Source organism: Phycodurus eques, chromosome 14, assembly GCF_024500275.1.
Source record: "Phycodurus eques isolate BA_2022a chromosome 14, UOR_Pequ_1.1, whole genome shotgun sequence".
NCBI classification, from domain to species: domain Eukaryota; kingdom Metazoa; phylum Chordata; class Actinopteri; order Syngnathiformes; family Syngnathidae; genus Phycodurus; species Phycodurus eques.
This window is the reverse complement of record NC_084538.1, coordinates 88,583-109,679: the sequence shown is the minus strand read 5'-3', so window position 1 is coordinate 109,679 and position 21,097 is coordinate 88,583. Positions and strand designations below refer to the sequence as shown.

Sequence of the window (21,097 nt, the reverse complement as noted above, 5' to 3'; positions counted from 1 at the left end):
GCAAATGAGTTACCTTTGTCTTCGTCGGAGGAAGCTCGGGATGACGCTTGCCTGGCTATCCAAAAAGTAGTTCACTGTCTGACGATTCCGGATCCCATTCATTCAAATCCTGGTCGGCAGACGATCAGCCAGCAAGCGGCCGAAAGCATCTTGCCATATGTGTGGGCCGGCTTTGTTCCAAAGTGATCGGCTCGGAGCGTCATCCTTTATTCCCCAGATGATCTAAGGTGTCATTCCTGTTGGTCGCAGGAATATTTTTCTTGCCTTGGCGCAATACATTTTTTGCACCGAAAGCTTATTTTTTATTTTTTTTTTTTAAATAGAATTTTAAAATTTATTTATTTTCTCTCTTTCCCATTTTGCCGTCTCTCTTTTGTGCCATTATGTTTGTCTCTTCTCATTGTCTGTTACATCCCGCCGGCCCCCCCCCGTCCTTCTTCTTCCTCTTCTTCAATCTGAGTAAGGGACATTCACCTCAAGGCATTGTTGCCCTCTACAGGGTGCCAATCCTCATTGCAGTTATCCAGAGGCTTGAGGATCACACATAAACTGCATAAGACCCTCCCCCACCCATCCCCATTAAAAAATGCCAATGACGTCTTTGGAAAGCATTGGCAGGGAATGAGTTAAGACCACAGTTTACCATGAGGTTCGAAAAAGGTTTCTCTGCCAAGTGAGTGGGAGCTGTGTGCCATACTTGGGCGGTTCGTGTGCGAGGGGGAACGGCGAGAGCAGCGCGGACAAACTGCAGCAAAATGAGAACGCCTCGTTTGCAGACTGACCAATTATCAGCGATAGGCTGTAATCGGCCATATTAATTGGCGGGGACCTCGTGCGCCCCCTGCCCTTCGCTTGCTTGCTGTTGTCTGCTGAGGTTTACAGTGGGGCAAAAAAGTTAGCTATGCTTCTTACGAAGCCATTCCTTTGTTGCTCGGGCTTTGTGTTTGGGATCATTGTAATGCTGAAAGACCCAGCTACGTTTCATCTTCAAAGCCCTTGCTGATGGAAGGAGGTTCTCACTCAATATCTCACCATACATGGCCCCATTCATTCTTTCCTTTAGTCGTCAGTCGTCGTGTTCCCTTTGCAGAAAAACAGCCCCAAAGCATGATGTTTCCACCCCCATGCTTCATCGTCGATATGGTGTTCTTTGGATGCAACTTGGCATTTTTTCAAGTTGAGTTTTGACCAAAATGTTCTATTTTGGTTTCATATGACATTCTCACAATCCTCTTCTGGGTCATCCAAATGCTCTCAAGCAAACTTCAGACGGGCCTAGACATGTACTGGCTTAAGCAGAGGGACACGTCTGGCACTGCAGGATTTGAGTCCCTGGTGGCGTAGTGTGTTATTGATGGTAGCCTTTGTTACTTTGGCCCCAGCTCTCTATAGGTCATTCACTTGGTCCCCCTGTGTGGTTCTGGGGTTTTTACCCACTGTTCTTGTGATCATTTTGACTCCACGGGGGGAGATCTTGCGTGGATTCCCAGATCGAGGGAGATTATCAGTGGTCTTGTATGTCTTCCATTTTCTAATTGCTCCCACAGTTGATTTCTTCACACCGAGCTGCTTACCTATTGCAGATTCAGTCTTCCCAGCCTTTGTGCCGGTCTACAATTTGTTTCTGGTGTCCTTTGACAGCTCTTTGGCCTTGGCCATAGCAGAGTTTGGAGTGTGACTGTTTGAGGTTGTGGACAGGTGTCTTTTATACTGATAATTCAAACAGGTGCCCTTAATACAGGTAACCAGTGGAGGACAGAGGAGCCTCTTAAAGACGAAGTTACAAGTCTGTGAGAGCCAGAAATCTTGCTTGTTTGTCGGTGACCAAATACTTATTTTCCACCATAATTTGCTTATAAATTCTGTAAAAATCAGACGTGATTTTCTGGATTTTTTTTTTTTTTTTTTTTCCTTCCTCTTTTTGTCTCTCATAGGTGAGGTATACCTACGATGGAAATTACAGGCCTCTCTGATCTTTTTAAGTGGGAGAACCTGCACAATTGGTGGCTGACTAAATGTTTTTTTTGCCACACTGTAACTTCTGTTGTTTTCTCAGGAGGTGATCACTCACGAACGCGTGGTGGCCATGATGAAAGCTGCCATCAGAGACACTCAGGACATGCCCATGTTTGTACGTCACATCGCCGCATCGCTGCACTGACATCGACGATATGTACGATTACGATTAGATGGATAATATACGATGATTATGAGGTCTCGTCATTTGTGGCTTCAGCAGGAGCCGAAGATGACTCGCTCAAGATTGAAGAGGGCCATCCAGCAAGGACAGGTAATTGATTAGCTAACTAGCCATTCCTTCTTCCTCACCATCATCATCCAGTTGACAAGCTGTCCTTTTGTGTTGGGGATCAGTGCCTCGACTGGAGTTTGTCTGCAGAACAAAGTTCCCTGGTAAAGCATCCCAGCCGCATGTCCCACGTAAGCAGGCCCAGTCGAACGCTGACTACCAAGTTTTGTCATTAAGCCTCCTCAGTTTGTCGACATCCATCTTGACGCCGACGAAGACTCATCCGACGAAGAGTACTGTCCTGAAGATGATGATGATGATGACACTGCGGAAGAGGTTTGCCTTTGAACACAAACACGTGCGGGCACACACATCCACAAACGATGTTTGCATTGTCGCATTGTTGTATTTTCAAGTGTGGTGAAGGTGTGCGGCTAAGCAAACTGTAGACCCATCTTAAACCTTGGTTTTTAATCAACTCAGCAATTTTCTGAACTTAAATGGACTTTTGAAAAATTTCAGTCTGGGTTCCAACTTCATCACAGAACAGAATCACCTTATATCAAAGTGCTAAATGAGATAAGTTTGAACACTGACTCGGGAAAGATGTCAGTTCTTCTTTCATTGAATCTCAGTGTGGCGTTTAGTATAGTAGATCACTGGTGTCAAACTCAAGGCCCTGGGGCCACATCCTGCCCGCCACATCATTTTATGTGGGCTACTAAGCAAATAATTTGTGACAACTTCCATAATTTTGCTAAAATCTGGATCAAAATTTCAAATCGTCATATGTAATAAATAATGCATTAATAAACATTGTGACATTGCGAGCATCTTTGGTTACCAAACCCCTTTTTACAGTAACTTAAATATTTGAACAAACTATTATCCTTGACTTCTGATTTCAAAAGTACTTATCCATCAATTTGTTGCGTATGTCTCATATTATGACGAGGTGATGTCACATTTATATGGCTTCACAGTCATAATGGCCCTCTGAGGGAAACTGTACCTACAATGTGGTCCGCGACAAAAATGCGTTTGACATCCCTGCAATAGATCATAACGGTCCTTAAAAGGTTCGGGTCCTACTTGGAGGAAAATAGTTATTTTGTGACCTTGCAAGTTTTTAATCTGATCAAATGGCAATGACAGATGGGGCCCCTCAAGGGCTAGTTCTTGGACCCCTTTTATTCAGCCTGTATATGCTACCCAAAACAGTGATTGTTTTTCTCTCTCTCTCATGCATATGAATGAGCTTTTTAGAAGCATTTCAAAATGCTTTTTTAAGTCTTGCACTGTTTTGTTGTTGTTCTAGTTTTAGTAAACTGTCTTTTATTTATGTATTTAGTTTTTATGCGTCTTTTGCTCTTTGTTTTTAAATGCTTTTAATCATATAAAAGCACATTGAGTGACCTTGTGTTTGAAATATTAATAACGCTGCCTTCTGTCATGATGCTTCAACACGACTTGATGAGGAGCAAATTTTCTTTTGCTGGTTGATTGGTGCCCATTTTGTGCGCACGTAGTCTTTCCTCAGTGACGGTGACATCGTTTCGCCTCCCAAAGTTCAACACTGTGACTGCAGATCCCAGGTAACTTTTGACCTGTCCGGTCATTAGTGGTGTGCTTTTGTGTGGAGAGCATACGCTTTCATATGACCTGGCGCCATTCTTTTTTTAGGGGGACTCGAGGGCCGCCGTCCTCGACCTCACAGATGCCGCCGCTGGCCCCTCCTTCCTGGAACGCCTCAACGCTGTTGAGGAGGAGCTTGACTGTGGCCCCGCCTACACATCTTTTTCGGTATGTTTGTATCTACTTATTTCAAAGATAGCCCCTTGACATGCATCTCATTTTCAAGAGGGTCCTTTCAACACTTAAGGGTTGCCACAGCTTGTCATCCTTTTCCATGTGAGCCTATCGCCTGCATCCTCCTCCCTAACACCAACTACCCTCATGTCTTCCCTCACGACATCTATCAACCTTCTCTTTGGTCTTCCTCTAGCTCTCTTGCTTGGCAGCTCCATCCTCCTCATACTTCTACCAATATCTTTCCTCTTAAAACCAATACCTTTAAACACAGGCGCATGCAAGCACACGCGCGCACACACACTGCTCCCTTATGATTAGCTTCCCACCAAACATTCAATATTTCACATTATGCAAGTACATGTACAGGTACAGTGTTCCCTCATTTTTCGCGTTTAATGGGTACCAGAACCCCCCGCGAAAGGTGAAAAACCGCAAAGTAGGATTTACCCCCAGGAATTTACGTGGATGTGTATGTGGGTACCAGAATGTTTAAAATATGTAAACAGTATTTATACTTTACATATTTGAGACAAAGACACGTATAATAATAATAATATAATATAAAAAGGTATCGGCCGATAATTAGCATAAAATGCTAATTATCGGCCGATACCGATCAGGCCGATAAAATCGGTGTGAAGTCTACTGGTAACCAGAGTAATAGGGTGGAAGGTGGGTATTCACGTCTCATGGCTTGACTCCTGGGTCCTGCGTTAACTGCCTCAAGTTATCGCCCTTGTCTTTAGATTGGTCCTGTTTATGTGTTCCCTTATCTTTCAGGGATGACGTCATATTGTTCAAAAGAAAATTCTCCAAGTATGCTAATATAGTTCTCAAATAGTCAAGTACGCACAGCGCGTTCTCTTCAAGCTGCTGCTTGCAGCGTGACGTCACCGGAAGTCGATGGCTCATTTTATGATGTTGAGTTCTTTTAACATAAAAAAATTCTTATGGAATATGTTTACAGAAGGGCCTTTTTTTTCCAAGCGGAAGCACTTCTTTCACTATCAAAAGAAAAGCATTTCCTGTGAAAGTTGTTGTAAGTAATGGTGGAGGGGGGGGGAATGCTGTTAAAAAATGTTCAAAGCTTGTTGGTATGAGGAGAAACAGAATATCACAAGGGGGGAAAAGATGTGATTTGATTGAAGGCCCTACAGTACATTCTCCTGTATTGTGTGCAGTCTCACAGGACTGACGAGGACGAGGAGAAGGATGAAGCCTCCAGCAGTCTGGCATTCCGCACACGGTCTAAACTTCGCCTGGTCAACGTCCCCCTGGAGCAGCTGGAGGCGGAGCTTCTGGCCCCCGACATCACGGCCGACATGTATGAGCAAAACCCTGCCCGCAAGGAGGAAGACCGCCATTGGACGCGCTGGCTGCACGGACTAGTGACGCCCGACAACGGAGGTCAGGAAAGATGACGGTCACCAGACAGGTGTTTATTTGGGAAAAGCATCCAGACAGGATCAAATGAAAGGAGAAAATGTTCAGTGGGCAGATGTTCTCATGTTTTGACTCATGTCAGTTATCACACGCGTAGTAGCCAGCAACACAATTGGAATATTTTTTGAACTGTGAATAGTTTTTTTGTAACCTGATTTGTTTGGAGATGATAGTCTTTTGTTTTTGGGGTTTTCTCAAATGGGTTCAAGGTCACGAAGTAAATTTAAATGGTCATTTTCGGCTGCACTTTTGTGTTTGTTGTTTTCAGAGGAAGTCGATGACGACGACGACCCGGAGTATAACTTCTTGGACGACCTGGATGAACCCGACCTGGAGGACTACAGGACAGACCGGGCCGTTCAGATCACCAGTAAGCTTCCTATAATCAGAATAAGAATCATCTTTATTTGCCAAGTATGTCCAAACAAACACACAAGGAATTTGTCTCCGGTAGTTGGAGCCGCTCTAGTACGACAACAGTCAGTCAATTGACAGAGAACACTTTTGTGACATAAAGACATTGACCAAAAAAAAAAGGAAAAAAAAGTCACTGAGCAATAAAAGGTTGCTAGTTGTCTGGTAATGCCGGGACAATTTTTTTTTTGACAATTGTGCAAAAGATGCAGAGTCCTCTAACACTTAGAGCAGTTCGACTGACTAATATTGCAATAGTCCGGTGCAATGACCATTGTGCAAAGGGTGTCGAGACTTCAGGGAGTGTATGCAGTTTAAAGTGACAAGTAGTGCGATAATCTGGGACAATGTTGGTTGTGCAAATGTTACAGAGACTCCTCAATCAGTGTGCAAATGGAGCAGATGCCACTCTGGCATGAGTGGCCAGTATTGGTCAACAACAGATATGCAACGTGGCGAGACGACTACAGTAATATATAATTGGCCCCACAGAAATGTGAGAACGAACTCAAGTCAAAAAATTGCCAGCATGTTGTAATGGAATTGTAGGTTAGGTGTTTAAGAAGTTGATCGCAAGAGGGAAGAAGCTGTTGGAATGTCTGCTTCGATGACTGCTGTGTAGAACTGCCTCAGCAGCTCCTGTGGCAGGCCGTGCTTTCTCAGAAGCCGCAGGAAGTACATCCTCTGCTAGGCCTTTTTGAGGACGGAGTTGATGTTGGTAACCCACTTCAGGTCCTGAGAGACTATAATTCCCAGGAACTTGAAGGCCACGACGGTTGACACAATCATCATCATGGTGATGATGATGATGATCCTAGGGCCATATGTACTGTACATCCCCATGGTCGATTGTAATATTAAACCTAGGGTTGGGCATAGTTCGAATTTGTCACGTGACATTTGGTTGTACGAATGGTTCAGGCAGTGGCAAGAGTTTTTTTTAGCTTTCCAAGTGAAAAAGGAATACGTAACCAGTGGATAGGGAAAGTCAATCGACAGGGGAAGAAGTTTGGTCAGCTATGGGTGCCTAACAAGTATTCCAAACTCTGTGCTGATCACTTCGAACCGCCGTGTTTTGAGAAAGACTGAGCAGAAAGCATTGGATACAGAGCCACAGGCTGTAACTAGCTGCGGTGCCACCTATTTTTCCTACGCCATCGGGAAATCTCGCAGCGCAGATAAGAGGTGAGGATTTCCTTGTATATACCGACGACTGTAATATGGTTACTATGCACTAGGCAGTAGCGAAAAAAAGACCCACGCAGTACTTTTCAGTACTGTCGTCTGTACTTTTGCCTATATGACAAGCCAACAGTGACGGCAAAGACTTTCTCTGCGGCGTGTTATAACACTACTCGAGCGAGGGGCACAGTAAAAGCTTGTGCCGTGTCATTGAAACATGCAGTGGGTATGGAAAGTATTCAGACCCCCTTAAATTGTTCACTCTTTGTTATATTGCAGCCATATGCCAAAGTCATTTAAGTTCATTTTTCCCCCCTCAATGTACACACTGCACCCCATATTGACAGAAAAAAACAGAATTGTTGACATTTTTGCAGATTTATTAAAAAAAAGAAAAACTGAAATATCACACATCCATAAGTATTCAGACCCTTTGCTCAGTATTTAGTAGATGCACCCTTTTGACCTAATACAGCCATTGGACAGGTGATGAGCAGTGCCTGGTTTTCTCCACACATACCCCTTAGAATTAAGACTAAAAAGTTCTATCTTGGTCTTATTAGACCAGAGAATCTTATTTCTCACTATCTTGGAGTCCTTCGGGTGTTTTTTTTTTTTTTTAGCAAACTCCATGCAGGCTTTCTTGTGTCTTGTGCTGAGGAGAGAGTCTCTAATCCGTACATCATGGCTGACTTTGCCCTTCATCCTAGCAGAGACCCTTCTGTCACATAACACACCTGACACCTTCCTCCACCCGGTCCTACCTGCTTGTTACCTGTTTCTTCACTTCCTTACCACACTCACCACTGCTCTGGACTGTTGACCTCAAGTATTTCAAGTCCTCCACCCTCGCTATCTTTTTTCCTAGTAGCTCCACTCTTACCCCTCCACCCCTTTCATTCTTGCGCTTACTGTATATTCTCTCCTAATTTGGCTAATCTTCATTCCTCTCCTTTCCAGTGCATGCCTCCACCTTTCTAACTGTTCCTCCACCTGCTGTCACTGCAGACCACAATGTCATCTACGCACATCATGGTCCACAGGAATTCCAGTCTAACATCATCTGTCGTCCTATCCATCACTGTCATGAACGGAACAGAGGATAGGACCCAAAAATGCACGACTCCAAAACAAATGGACAGTTTCAAAAAAGAGAGGTTTAATATACGGGCAGAGTTCGGTACACAGGGAGGCAATCCAAAAAAGGCAACAGTATCCAAAAACATGAGGCAAAAAGGCGAGGTCGATAATTGGAACAGGGTCTAATCTTTGATGTGAAAAGAATGAGACACGAGGTTAAATGCAAGGGGTAATTAGGGTGAACAAGGCAGAGGTGGTGAAGATGCTCTCAAGAGCAGGTGTGTATGAAACAGGGGGAAGACAAAAACCGGAACACACACCCATGACAGTACCACCCCCCTTTAACGGCCGGCCCCAGATGGCCCCGGAGCCCCAGGATGCGCGACGTGGAAGTCCCGAATGAGCGAGTCATCCACGATAAACGCAGACTGCACGCATGAATGTTCCTCAGGCCTGTAGCCCTCCCAGTCCACCAGATATTGAAACCCCCTCCCCCCCGACGAGACGACAACAGCCGCCTCACAGTGAAGACCGGGCCCCCATCCACGAACCGGGGGGGAGGAGGGGGCCTGGAAGGCGGGACCAGAGGAGGCTGGCTAGAGCAGGGTGACGTGAAAAGCAGAGTGGACCCGGATCGACCTTGGGTGCCTAAGCTTCACGGTGACAGGGTTGATGATCTTTGTGATAGGGAAGGGCCCAACGAACCTGGGAGCGAGCTTCCGGGACTCCACCTGGAGTGGAATATGCTTGGTGGGGAGCCAAACTCGCTGACCCACGTTGTAGTTCGAGGCCGGTGTCCTCCGACGGTCAGCAGCGGTTTTGTAGGACCGTCCCTGGCGCAGCAGCATCTGGCGGACTCGCTCCCAGGTCCTCCTGCAGCGTCTCACCAAGGTCATTGCCGCTGGAACTGCAGACTTTGGGGCTATGGCAGGAAATAGAGATGGTTGGTAACCATGCACAATGTGAAAAGGCGATAGACCAGTGGATGCAGAGGGGAGGGAATTGTGAGAGAATTCGACCCAAACCAGCTTCTGAGACCAGGATCGTGGCTCCTGTGAAGCGAGACATCGGAACACAGTCTCCAGGTCCTGGTTCAGCCTCTCGGTTTGTCCGTTGGTTTCAGGGTGAAACCCAGATGACAGACTGACGGTAGCACCTATGAGATTGCAAAACTCCTTCCAAAATTGCGAAATGAATTGGGGGCCCCTATCAGATACCACATTCTTGGGGAAACCACGGAACTTGAATACCTGGCGTGTCATTATCTCGGCAGTGTCTTTAGCTGAGGGGAGTTTCGGGAGTGCAATGAAGTGTGCCATTTTAGAGAACCTGTCCACGACTGTGAGAATTGTGGTATTTCCTTTTGAGGCCGGTGATCCCGTCACAAAGTCTACGGAGATGTCTGACCAAGGACGTTGTGGTATTGGCAGGGGTCGCAACTCCGTAGAAGGACGTTTAGGAGAGGACTTGTTAGCAGCACGTACCTGGCAAGCATTGACATAATTTGTAACATCCCTTCTAACATTGGACCACCAAAAGCGCTGTTCGACCACAGATTGAGTCTTGGCAATGCCTGGGTGACATACAGTCCGGTTAGTGTGTAGTGCCAAAGATTGGTACAGAATCCCCCAAATCATCAAATTCATGACTACATTCATTTGACCTTGTCCTGTAATGCCGAGTGGTTCCACCAGGTTGTGCTGCAATGCCCAGTGGTTCCACTAGGTTACCCTGTAATGTCCAGTGGTTCCACCAGGTAGCGCAGTAGGTACAGTGATACATTGAGTTGACTTTGGCTGTTCTGTTTTTACTCTGCTACGGCTCTGAACCCTTCTTCAAGCATGAGTGGACCAAAGAAAAGAAAAGTCGACAGTGAGTGCTGAGCAGTGTTTCCGGTAACACGTTACTCCTGAATTCCGCCATTTTGGGAAACGAGTAAAGTAACGCATTACTTTCCCCAGGAGAGTAACCAGACTCCAGTTACTTTTGAGTCATTAATGTTCCTCAGCAAGTCGTGATTTGGTGCTGATGACTCAAAAGCTCACGCTCCAGCCAATCATTGCCGTTTGATCGCTCACATAGACTGCTGATTTCTAAAAAAAAAAAAAAAAAAAAAAAAAAAAAAAAAAAAAATACAATACCAATACCATAAAAGAAATGCACGATTTCAGTATCGCCACACTATTTTTGATATTTTCCCTTTGTAAAAAGTGTATTTGATTTTTGTTACTTTTTTATTTACACAAATAATACAGTTTTGCTGGCGTGTTAAGTGCGCAATGCATTGTGGGTCATACCTAAGTGCGCGGTCATAAATCGGTCATGGAGGTTAAGGACTGTCTCACTGAAGGACTTACAATACTTATCTTAAATAATATTTACAATGAAAAGTGAGAACTTTCAACTCCATTGTAGTCCGGACTATGAGCTGGTTTAACGCGCTGCACGGCTGACGTCACGTAAGTGCTTCTCCTCCCGTCAATCACCCACAGCTTTGCTAGTTAAACAGTTGTGTAATCTTGTCACCTTTTCTTGCTCTTCGCACCACACGATGGTGGGAGCAATGGCGCGTGTGTGTGTCTGTGTGTGTGTGTGTTTGTGTGCGTGTGCGTGCATATGCCCCCAATATCAAACCGGCACACACTTTCGCGTTTACGTACACAAACGCACACACACACACAGTTGCCTTCATGGACCACAATCGGCATCCATCTATCAGTTAAGAGTCTTTAGAGAAGTGTACTGAGAATCGTGTCCTTGTTTATGTTAAGGTACTTACTGTACTGTGTTGTCATGTAAATTCTGCACTAAGTTGCTGATTTAACACTAATATTTAAGTTGTTGGTTCATGTTGATGTAACTGTAACTTGTGTGGCGTACATCACCAAGTAATGGGTACAGTTAAGCTAATGCTTTTTTTTGGTACTCTGGATAAGTGATATTCCTGCCACTTGGCAGCTGCTGAAAGTAACTTAACTGTGTGGCTCATCAAGATTCCCATGGGACCCGCTGGGAATCCCCCAAAAATATCAGCTTCTAGCCCGGAGAAACTGCAGGATGAATTCCACGCGGGCAGACCGAACACACCTCCCAACGTGGAGGCTTGCACGAGGAGACACTGGAGTTAAACTTAGACTAAAATGCACTCGGCACATTTAAAGTCCACCTTGAAGAAGTTTGTAACATGTTTTACGTGTGAACTCATCTGTCGTGTGTAGCGCATATTGGTTTTGGATAAAAGCGTAATTAATTTTGGAAAAGATACGGTGGAAGCGAACGCCTGCGTTTACTTCCGGTGTCGTTCGACGTACGTTTTAACGTTGCAATCGAACTGTCTCGAAAAGGGGAACCACGTCTTTTTTATGTGTGTAAACTTTAGGAAAAGTGACAAAAAACCTTGCTCAATCTCAGTAATTTAGAAGGCTGCTACATGAATGAAATAAGAGTTCTGGATTACAGCAGTTTCACTATTAAACTCAAACACACAAAAAACAAGTGGAAGTGGAATTCTATAGACATTTTAATCTAAAAGGAAAACTACAGGGAAAACTGCAGAGGGGCTTGACTATGGAAATAATCTAATAATAATGGTAATACGAAAACAGGCATACGTAAAGAAAAATGACATCGTGTGGGGCTGGACTAAAAATGTGCATGAATGGGTTACAGCGTGTTGAGCTAGTACAAAGTTAGAACTTGTGAAGCTGGTATTCTACCCCAAAATTATTAGGCACTAATTTTGTACATTCTGACAACGATTGTCATGCTCGACTCACCACCGTAGGTCAGTTGGCCCTGGGGATGATCTGTCTCCGAGCATCTCGGAAGGAAAGGAGGCAGGTTTAGTTGAAGATCATCCACAAAAAGTAAAAAAAAAAGAGATTCAAAACGGAAGTGGTTGTCCCTTTGGGGTGTGCCCGTAACTTTCCCTGCTGTTTGAACTTGTTCCTGGCGCCGCTCTTGCTCTCAACTGCGGGCGTAACAGGTACGGCTGCTGGGAGTTGATTCCTGGAGCGCCGCTATCAGATCGAGGCTGGGAAAAAACGATTGAAGCCGCATGGCCGGCGTCGCTCGCTCACGTGGTGGCAACAAAGGAAAGGGGAGGGAGGAGGGGTTGGCCGAAGCCGCCCCGTAGCTGAAGGGATGTTAGCCGGGAAGGGCAGAGAGCCAAGAAAAGGAGCCCGAAGAGGTGGAAGTCAAAGGGTTAAATACCCACGGGGCGTATCTAAGGGACGGGGAGTGGAGAAGACCGCACCCCTCGACTTGGATTTAGTCTACAATTTTGGCCCATAAAATGAATTTAAAAAATCATATATTAATCAAAACACTCCCAACTTTGTACTTTTACTCATAGATCAAGCATATAGAATTATTAAACTTTCGTCTTGGCAAATCAACTAATTGTTCAATACAACATCATTTCGTACTGTCTGGCTTCAAATCAAGAGGACAGTCCTCAAAGTCTTGTAGCTGAACCTGTAAACTGACACATTGACACAGACATCAAGGCATATATTTAGAATTTTCCTGGAGGTTTGTTTGTTACAAACATGGGATTTCAATGTCCACAAGCAGTGTCTCTAACCACCGGGGGTTGATCGTGTTCCATTGTTCAACAGTCATCAATCACTTCCTTCCACAATCAGCTGTGCAAGTCATGAGGAAGTTTTATGGTTCCAGATGATATAAACCAGGTCTTGTGAAAGCAATCTGGTAGGTTCAGGAGGCAGGAATGCAACAGTTTATCAGTTCTTGGAGTTATCATGACAACTGGACCATAGTCACTACGTTTGTTTTTCAGAGCGAGAGGTCAACGAGCTGCTGGAGGAGCTCTTCGACAGGGTCTGTTCATCTGCTTACGCTTCCCCACATTCAAGATGACGCATGCTAAATGCTGACCCGCAATCCACCGGAAAAGCTTCATTCATAGAATAAGTTGATATGCGTCGTGTGTACAGCTCCAGGATCAAGAACCAGCTGATGATGAGGAGGAGGAGGAAGAGGAGCATCCAGCTGAGGGGGAGGAGCAAGAGGCCGGCCCCAAATTCAATGTCCCTCAGGCTTTGTGGTAACTCTACGGCACTCGATTTTTGTGTCCTGATGCGTGATTGGAGGTGGCGGGTGGGCGTCCTCCTGTTGGGACGCTCCAGCAAAGATGTGCTGTGAGCGTTTGGGTCAGGAGGAAGAACATGGGTCCTCTTGTGCAGCTGCTTCAGTTGAGCCCGAAGAACAAGAGCTGACCTGGAGAGGAAACATTCGTAATAGCCATCTGTCACTTTTGTTGCTTGGTGAGACTTGGTGAGGGCGTGTGATCGCTTAGTTTGCCATTTCTGCCCTTTGTAGCTTCAAACCACCTTTAGCCGGCATGCTAACGGAGCGGCGGCGAGCGGTGCGACAACAATTTCAAGCCGTGCAGCACAGGAGAGCCCTGCAGGACACCACCAACCATCCCGCTGACAAGACTGCCGTGCCACCTGCACCCCCACACGCTACATGGCTGCTTCATGGTCCACTATGCCCCACCTTGCAGCTGGACTGCGCCCACAAACTGCAACTGCAACAGCAAATCCAGCAGGTGCTCGCCCTTTACCTTGATTTCTCACAGACTCGGAAAGTCTATCGTGAGGGACGGAGGAATCGAGTGTTTCCAAGAAAACGTGCAGCCTAGTGTCTCCAGAGTTCCTTTTTGTTTTGTTTTGTTTGCTTCCTTTACAAACGGCCCTTCTTTGTCACTCAAGCTGTCTTTAGCGTTAATGCCACTGGAGAGGACATCATGATGATGCAATACACCAGAGGGATCTGTGAGCCGAAGTGCCAGGATGAGGCAGCCATTTTGCATTCACACAATAGCAACCGCAAAAGAAATTATTTTTGCGATATGAATGAATATGTATGAATTTGTGAAGGTGTGGGAGCAATTCTCAGGGCATTGAATCGATCGCAACTGGTCTCTTGGCTGTCGCGTTGATGCAGTTGCGATCTATTCAATGCCCTGAGAATGAAATGACCTAGATGAATGAGAATATTCACAGGCCTTTTGGAACTATTGCATGTCTTTACCGTTACGACGATTGTACAAGAGTGTAATGGGTTTTAATAAACGGTTAGGATCATTTAAGAAGGGTTGCCTTTACTATGAATGCCTACCACTTTAAACTTTTTAAAAATAGGACTTGAAGTGTTGCTGTTTCAGCATGGGAGACATTTACCTATAGAAAACCAAGGTGGCATAAAAAATGGCTAAATTTGAATTTTTATTTTTTTTTTTTCCCCCCAATGTCTTTACTGCAATTGATCCAATTCCATGCAAATGACCCATCTCCTCTGGTCTTTCAGCACGTGCAGCTTCTGACGGAAGTTCATTTGCTGAGTTGCGGCATCGGCGGCCTAGAACACGAAGCGTCCGTTACCAAACACTTCCTTGTCGGTCAAGTACACAACAGAAATGCTGCTGACCAGCAAACAAACAATCAAATGAACAAACCTGTTTTGCAGGAAGAGCTGCAGTGTTTTGCCATGCGGCAGGAACAGCTCTTCTGCGTCTCATCTTTCCGGGCGTGCAACCTGCAGGGGGCGCTGGACCTTCTTCAGGAGAGCGAGCGCAGATTGGACCTTCCTCCTCCTCCACCCCGCGTTTCCAGGCGCTGGCTCCCCGTCATGTCGTCCTCCACCAATAGTAAGGACAACCGACGCCCCCGCTTAGTCACATTTGGTTCTCCCGCTGACGTTCCTGTTGTATTTAGGCCACGCCTTCCCCGTACTGCCCTCTGACACCGCCTGGCTGCTTGCCACACGACCGGTCTTCCTCTACCCAGAACTACTTCCTGTTTGCAGCCTGGACCCTTCCCACCACACGCGACCCCATCGCAGTCTTTTTACTGTAGGAGAGGACGGGTGACTAAACAAATACATTTGCTCTCAAATATTTTCAGAATAGCTAGCTAATATGTGCACCAAAAAAATTGACATTTTAAAATAAGCAATGCAGTATCTGCTTTCCCACAACACGCCAAAAAGTGAGCGAGAGATAGAGAGAGCAGAAAAAGTCAAAGCGGGTACCGGGGTCCGTGTACTTCCGTGAACTTTGCAGCCATTCGTTTTTCCTTCTAATGGTGAAAAACAGGAAACGTCACTTTGTTTTTTGTCTGTTTTGATGTATGTAAACAAAAAACGGAGAACGAGTTGTCTCCCGTTTGTTTGAAAATCTGAAATTGAAAAACGGAAAACGAGCCTTTATATAATGTTCTATTATTTTTTTCTTTGACACGAGTCGAGAAATCAAATATGTCCATAATTATTTTTCTCAAGTTTGCTTTATGCAGCTTTGCCTGCTGCTGCTATTTGCTCTGAGATTCACCGTTGGACGTTTCTCTCTGAAAACTAGCTCTCTTATAGGGAAAAATTGGCTGTAGCGATCAGTAGGTGTCACTAAGGTTTCACTAAAAGCGACAAAATATCGTAACAAATGATGTCTCTGGGTAGGCTGATTGTTTTAGGTCTGAAGCACTTCGAGGGGGCCATCCAGCCAGTGCAATTGATCAGCTCCTACATGGTCTGTAAGAGTGCGTGGCACTTGACAAAACACATCCGAGAGATGAGCGGCTCCAGAGCGCCGCGCGAAAACATCCTCAAGGTGAACACAACAAAATTCTTACGGTGAACGCATGAAGATGTCCTCCAGGTGAACGCATGAATGTCCTCAAGATGAACACACACACTATATTGCCAAAAGTATTCGCTCACCTGCCTTGACTCAGATATTGATTTAAATGACGTCTCATTCTTTATCCATTGGGTTGAATATGATATCGATCCACCCGCTGCAATTATAACAACTTAAACTCTTCTGGAAAGGCTTTCCACAAGTTTTAGGAGTGTGTTTATAGGAATCTGTGACCATTTTTCCAGAAGCGCATTTGTTGGGTCACACACTTATGTTGGACGAGAAGGCACACTCCTAAACCTTGTTGAAAGCCTTCCCACAAGAGTTGAAGCCGTTATAGGTGCAAAGGGTATACCAGCATCATATAACACAATTTAGAATGGGTTATCACTTAACGGTCCCATATTTTGGCTAGTTCATTGACAATTTTCTATACATTCAAGGCTCCTTCATATCTCTCTGATCTCCTCCACGTCAACAATCCCACTCGAATTCTTAGGTCTGCTTCCTCCATCACCCTCATCGCTCCCTCAGCCCATCTGTCCACCACGGGGTCCAGAGCCTTCAGTCGCTCGGCTCTGGAACTCCCTCTCTCCTGATATTAGGAACATGGACTTTTGATCAATTTTTAAAAGTCGCTTGAAAACTCTCCTTTTTAGACAGGCCTATTCACTGTGATTGTTGTTCTTAGTTATTCTGCTGCAGTTTTATATATTTTGACTGTATATTTTTTATTTTGAATTACTGTTTTGATTTTGACTGTCCTGACCTTGAGTGTCCTGAAAGGCACCTTTAAATGAAATGTGTTATTATTGTTATTTATTTAGACCTCCATAGAGTGACTCTTTAACATGAGCACAGTATAAAAGTGTCAGTTTCATTTGAAATGGACCCCTGTGACAGCTACTTCTGTTTGACCCAGTTTTGTATCTGTTTTGTCCATATTTGACTAACACTGCCCCCTTTCCTCTGATTGGTTGCTTCCGTGTAGAAGACCCACCCCTCACTACTTGTGAGAGGACGCGCGTTTATGTTGACAGCGCTGGCTCGGGGGCAGAGAGGTAGGTGGAGATCTTCGCCAGTGACGCAGATAAGCTTGCGAAATTCCAATGAGTTGGTTTGCTGAAATATGGGACCTATAAAATCATGTGAGTCAAGGCAGGCGAAATAATACTTTGGGCAATATAGGGTGTATCATCAAGGTGAGCACATACATTTGCCCACAAGGTATACACAAGTTGGTTTTCCTGCCCGTTGCAGATGTTCCTTGCGCAGCAGCTCGTCACCCCCCTGCCACTGGCCTGTGCAAGAGTGCAACCAGAGGACCAGCGCCCCCCAGTGGAGAGAGACCCCTCCATCATGCCCATCTGGCTCAAGGTGCTAAAGATGCAGATGATGGGGCTTGAGGGAGTTCTCTGTTTATGGCAGAGTTCCATTCCCACAATCAGAAGGCGGCATAGTAACCAAAGTAACCTCCATCGTAAACTGACTGAGGCAATTACTAAGCTACGGTAACACAATGGTAAAGCCATATATACAGCAAACCCTGGGTCATAAAAATCAAACACTTTAAGTGAATGTGCCTTATTGTACCGCATGACCACGTATTCTTATCCCACCCAACAAACTAGTTATTTTCGTGCCATTCAGATCCTTGGACTGTTGTAAACTGAGGACCCCTTGTATAAATGGTTTGGGTTTAAAGCAGGGCTACTGAAATACAAATCTGAAAAGGCCACAAATACATTTTTCAATGAGTCAAAGGTCTGTTTATTGTGGGGCAGTCAGGCCAAATGCGATAATATTGTAATATTCAAAACAATGTCCATGTCATTCAAAATACAAATGGTGTGTAGCATGAGATTATGGTGACACTTTTGGATTTGGCGAAAAACCTCCTGTCATAATGTGAGCGTTTATTTGGTTATCACTCTGAGGGAGCCGGTGGCTGCTTTTACAGTATAATTGCTGCTTCTGTGTGGGGCCTCATCCTGATCGTGGCCTTAGTATGCTATTGTTTTGTGAAGTTCTGTCCGAACTGCCGCTGGATCTTTTTCTTCAGTGTCTGCTATAATATCTTTATAATTAACTACCAGAGGACTGTATTTTCTCACTTGTTTAATGCCAGAAGAGTTGATATCACAGCGCTGGGAGACAGACTCTGCATGGTGGCTGGAGAGTGTCTGTCGCCCCCTAGTTTAGTTCCTCCTCCTTGGTCGACATCCGGGCAGGGGTGTGACACAGCCGAACGGTGTCTCAGCACTTCTCCTATGTGTGACTCAACGGTCTTAGCTGTTTTTTTTTCTAGTTTGAGCAAGACCTAGGGCGGCTATAGAAGAATACAAGGCTGTAGCAGTGAAAAGGTTACAGCAGTACACAAGTAAGACTCAGGCCTGAACCCATTTAACATCTGCCCCTGAAGGAGACTTATCCTAACAACTCTTTGCTGTTGGAAGCTCGTGTTCTACCTGATTAAGTCCAGCTTGTTTCACTGAGCCCCATTAATGACATTTTGATATTTGTCAGTGCTTTGTACATTGTGCGGTTATTCTGGGCTAGTATCCTTGTCATGCATGTGGTTGTGAGTCCGCAAAGGTTGATTTAAGGAAAGTGGACGCTTCTTATTTGTTAAAGATGTTTCTCCTTTAATCCAAAAGGCTTCTCCCCTTCTAAAATGTTATTGGGGTGGTGTGGTATTACGGCCGTCCTGCGTACCAATCCGTCGTTCACACGTCTTGTTGCAAAACAGCTCGTTAGGGCCAACCTTGAATTAGACCAATTGAGGGAGAGATTTCAGGACTTTGTTGCATGCAGATGATAGGTGACCTCTCAAACCTCCTCCTCTGTTCAGCGATGGCTTTTCTCGTTTGACGTAGATGGCTTCTCTTAAGTGTCTTTCAAACCAGCAGTCCTCCCTATCCAGGGTTTGGAGGTTGTTGTCTTCGAAGGAATGCATGTTCTTCTTGAGATGCTAATGAACCGCTGATTCCGGACCCAAAGTAGCTGGCCGTCAATGCTGCGCCATGCGCCTGTGAAGCGGTTGCCCTTGCACTCCTCAGTGCATTGCACTGCGTAAACATTGCTGAATTTGCTTCTCCGAATTCTGTCCATGAGGTGAACCAGTTTTTGCCTAAGGGTGTTGGTGTGTGTGGTGGTGAAACGCATTGGTAGATCATGTTTGGAGTGGTAATCACAGCATCACTGCAAAAATATTGGTGTTATGCAATTGGTCAACATGAATATACTTGGTAGTAAAGTGAAGTCACCCTATGAATGTGGCAGAAATGATGTTTTTAGCCACATTTTAATAGGTCTAAATGGCGAAATGCTGAAAAAAGGTCGCATAGTCTCGAGGCCTGGTCTATTTGCTACCTCAGTTTGGATCTGCATTACTGTATTTCATGCATACTTTACACATTCTCACTGGCTTCCTCTTATTATCAGTCACTTTACTTGCCTGTGTGTATTATACAGTGCTATACTCACCTGTTGCCTACTTTTTTTGTACCTGTTAGGGATGCCACAATCGTCACCATATCACAATATCGCAAAATTAAAAGTGCCTCTATATAGTTGTGATCTTGTCTCTGTATAAAATAATGAGCCGCTGTGCTTCAGATTTTGTTTTGAGCCAACTGTATGAAGCCACGCCGCTTGTTGGAGACTTAGCCAGGCTGCTAGAGCGTTTCACTTCCTCATTTGAGTGTTAACACACCGATTGGATGCGTAACCTCTGTGACCGTGTAGGTACGTCTCAAGAAATACACTGATTGGCTGACTGGCCCACGTGACCGAAAGGCTGCGTTGGAAGGGATGCGGCAGCATTGCAACTGGCTATGGTGTACTACGCCTGACAGAGCGTGGCTTTGCAATCGATCGGGCGAGAGGCGCCTCGTCGTTCGCGCCGGCTTCCGTCCCAGCAAATGCCGAGCCACGGGCCGGGATCGGCTGCGAGTGGGGTTCAGCTTTGAGCAAGGCCCACGAGTCTGCTGTCCCGCGTGCCGCCGCCCCTTCCTCAAAGAGATGAGCCGCCAAATTATTTAAACATACTGTAACAGTGAGTTTATCTCAAGTCGAAGCTTGTGGGTGATGGAACATCAGAAAAAGAGAGTATAACGATTCCGACTCCCCGTTGCAACATATCCCTCCTCAAAACATTCCATTAGCCCGAAAAATGAAATAAGAATATAGGGTTCACTCCATACAAATACAAATTAAAACACATTACACAGGCTGCTCAGAAAAAGAAATCTTCTTACAATATCACTAAGCGGAGAAAACGAAACTATGTCGGAGTCCCATAATTATTTGATTCATTGTTACTTGGCTGTTTCTAAACCTGCGTTTCTGACTCTTTTTTGGGGGGACTTAAGCAAATACATCACATTTATTAGGCAGTATCCAATTTCAAATGTTATACATTTAAGGAAATATGATAATAAATACTGTTAAATTAGTGAACTGACTATTTCTCAGTGGACAGTTTTGTTATTGTGAGTATAGCATGATTATTGCTGTAGCAATAATAGCATTTTTGTTTCTGATTTGTTCAGACATGCACAGAATTGTTTGGGATGGAAATAACTTATCTCTGAGGTTTTGTACACACTTTGAATCCTTGGTTTCATTTCCTCTTGTTTTTAAACTCAGCAAACAAGGTCTGCGGATTGCAATCAAATCACCATACGTATGGATTCTTGTGCTAATTACCAATAAATGCCAAGCTCGGAAAGACGTTTGTGTCTTCTGCCTTGCTTTTTGCTGTTGGCAAGGTGAAAACAATTGCTGTGCAAGTTCTTGTCTTCACTGACTGTTGAGTGGATAAATGTCTTTGAAGCTGTGATGAGTAAGGTGAAGCCGCTCGAGGTTGACTTGTTTGTATATAGAGTCACACAATATTTGCGTAAGGCATATCGTTTGATGACGTGAAAAGGAATTCGCGTTCCCATTCCTGATGGCAATAATGTACCTACGACGTCTTTGCTTTCTTTCTTTTTTTTGCCGGAGCAGATCAATCTGACTTACCTCCGTTAAGTTTGCAGGCACACCAGCAGCGGAACCTTTTTGTGCTTTTCAAAATATGATTTATCATACGACCCATTGGGGATACAATTGAAGGAAGACCCTAGTCGTAAACGTCTAGCCAAAAAGTATGGAAAATAAGAAAAAAATAAATCATGATATTACTTTGTTCTTTCTTTTTTAAAATTAGGCCTAGAAAATGACTTGCTCTTGACTACTCAAGAGGGAATTCT

The 21,097-nt window shown here is 44.9% G+C and overlaps 1 protein-coding gene across 6 annotated transcripts in view; it reads left to right on the top strand.

Moving 5' to 3' along the window:
- gon4lb (gon-4 like b) overlaps positions 1–21,097 on the top strand; it is a 44,240-nt gene that overhangs the window by 8,676 nt on the left and 14,467 nt on the right. For 3 of the 6 annotated variants that reach the window (XM_061695466.1, XM_061695470.1, XM_061695471.1), the window contains exons 4-18: positions 2,057–2,131; positions 2,237–2,290; positions 2,374–2,412; positions 2,486–2,584; positions 3,778–3,843; positions 3,932–4,051; positions 5,242–5,467; positions 5,772–5,873; positions 12,981–13,021; positions 13,138–13,247; positions 13,523–13,754; positions 14,516–14,855; positions 14,923–15,073; positions 15,662–15,812; positions 17,103–17,219. In XM_061695466.1, the coding sequence (XP_061551450.1) occupies positions 2,057–2,131; positions 2,237–2,290; positions 2,374–2,412; positions 2,486–2,584; positions 3,778–3,843; positions 3,932–4,051; positions 5,242–5,467; positions 5,772–5,873; positions 12,981–13,021; positions 13,138–13,247; positions 13,523–13,754; positions 14,516–14,855; positions 14,923–15,073; positions 15,662–15,812; positions 17,103–17,219 (1,923 nt within the window). The remainder of the gene's footprint in view (positions 1–2,056; positions 2,132–2,236; positions 2,291–2,373; positions 2,413–2,485; positions 2,585–3,777; positions 3,844–3,931; positions 4,052–5,241; positions 5,468–5,771; positions 5,874–12,980; positions 13,022–13,137; positions 13,248–13,522; positions 13,755–14,515; positions 14,856–14,922; positions 15,074–15,661; positions 15,813–17,102; positions 17,220–21,097) is intronic. The other 3 variants (XM_061695472.1, XM_061695469.1, XM_061695468.1) reach the window with 3 other exon arrangements.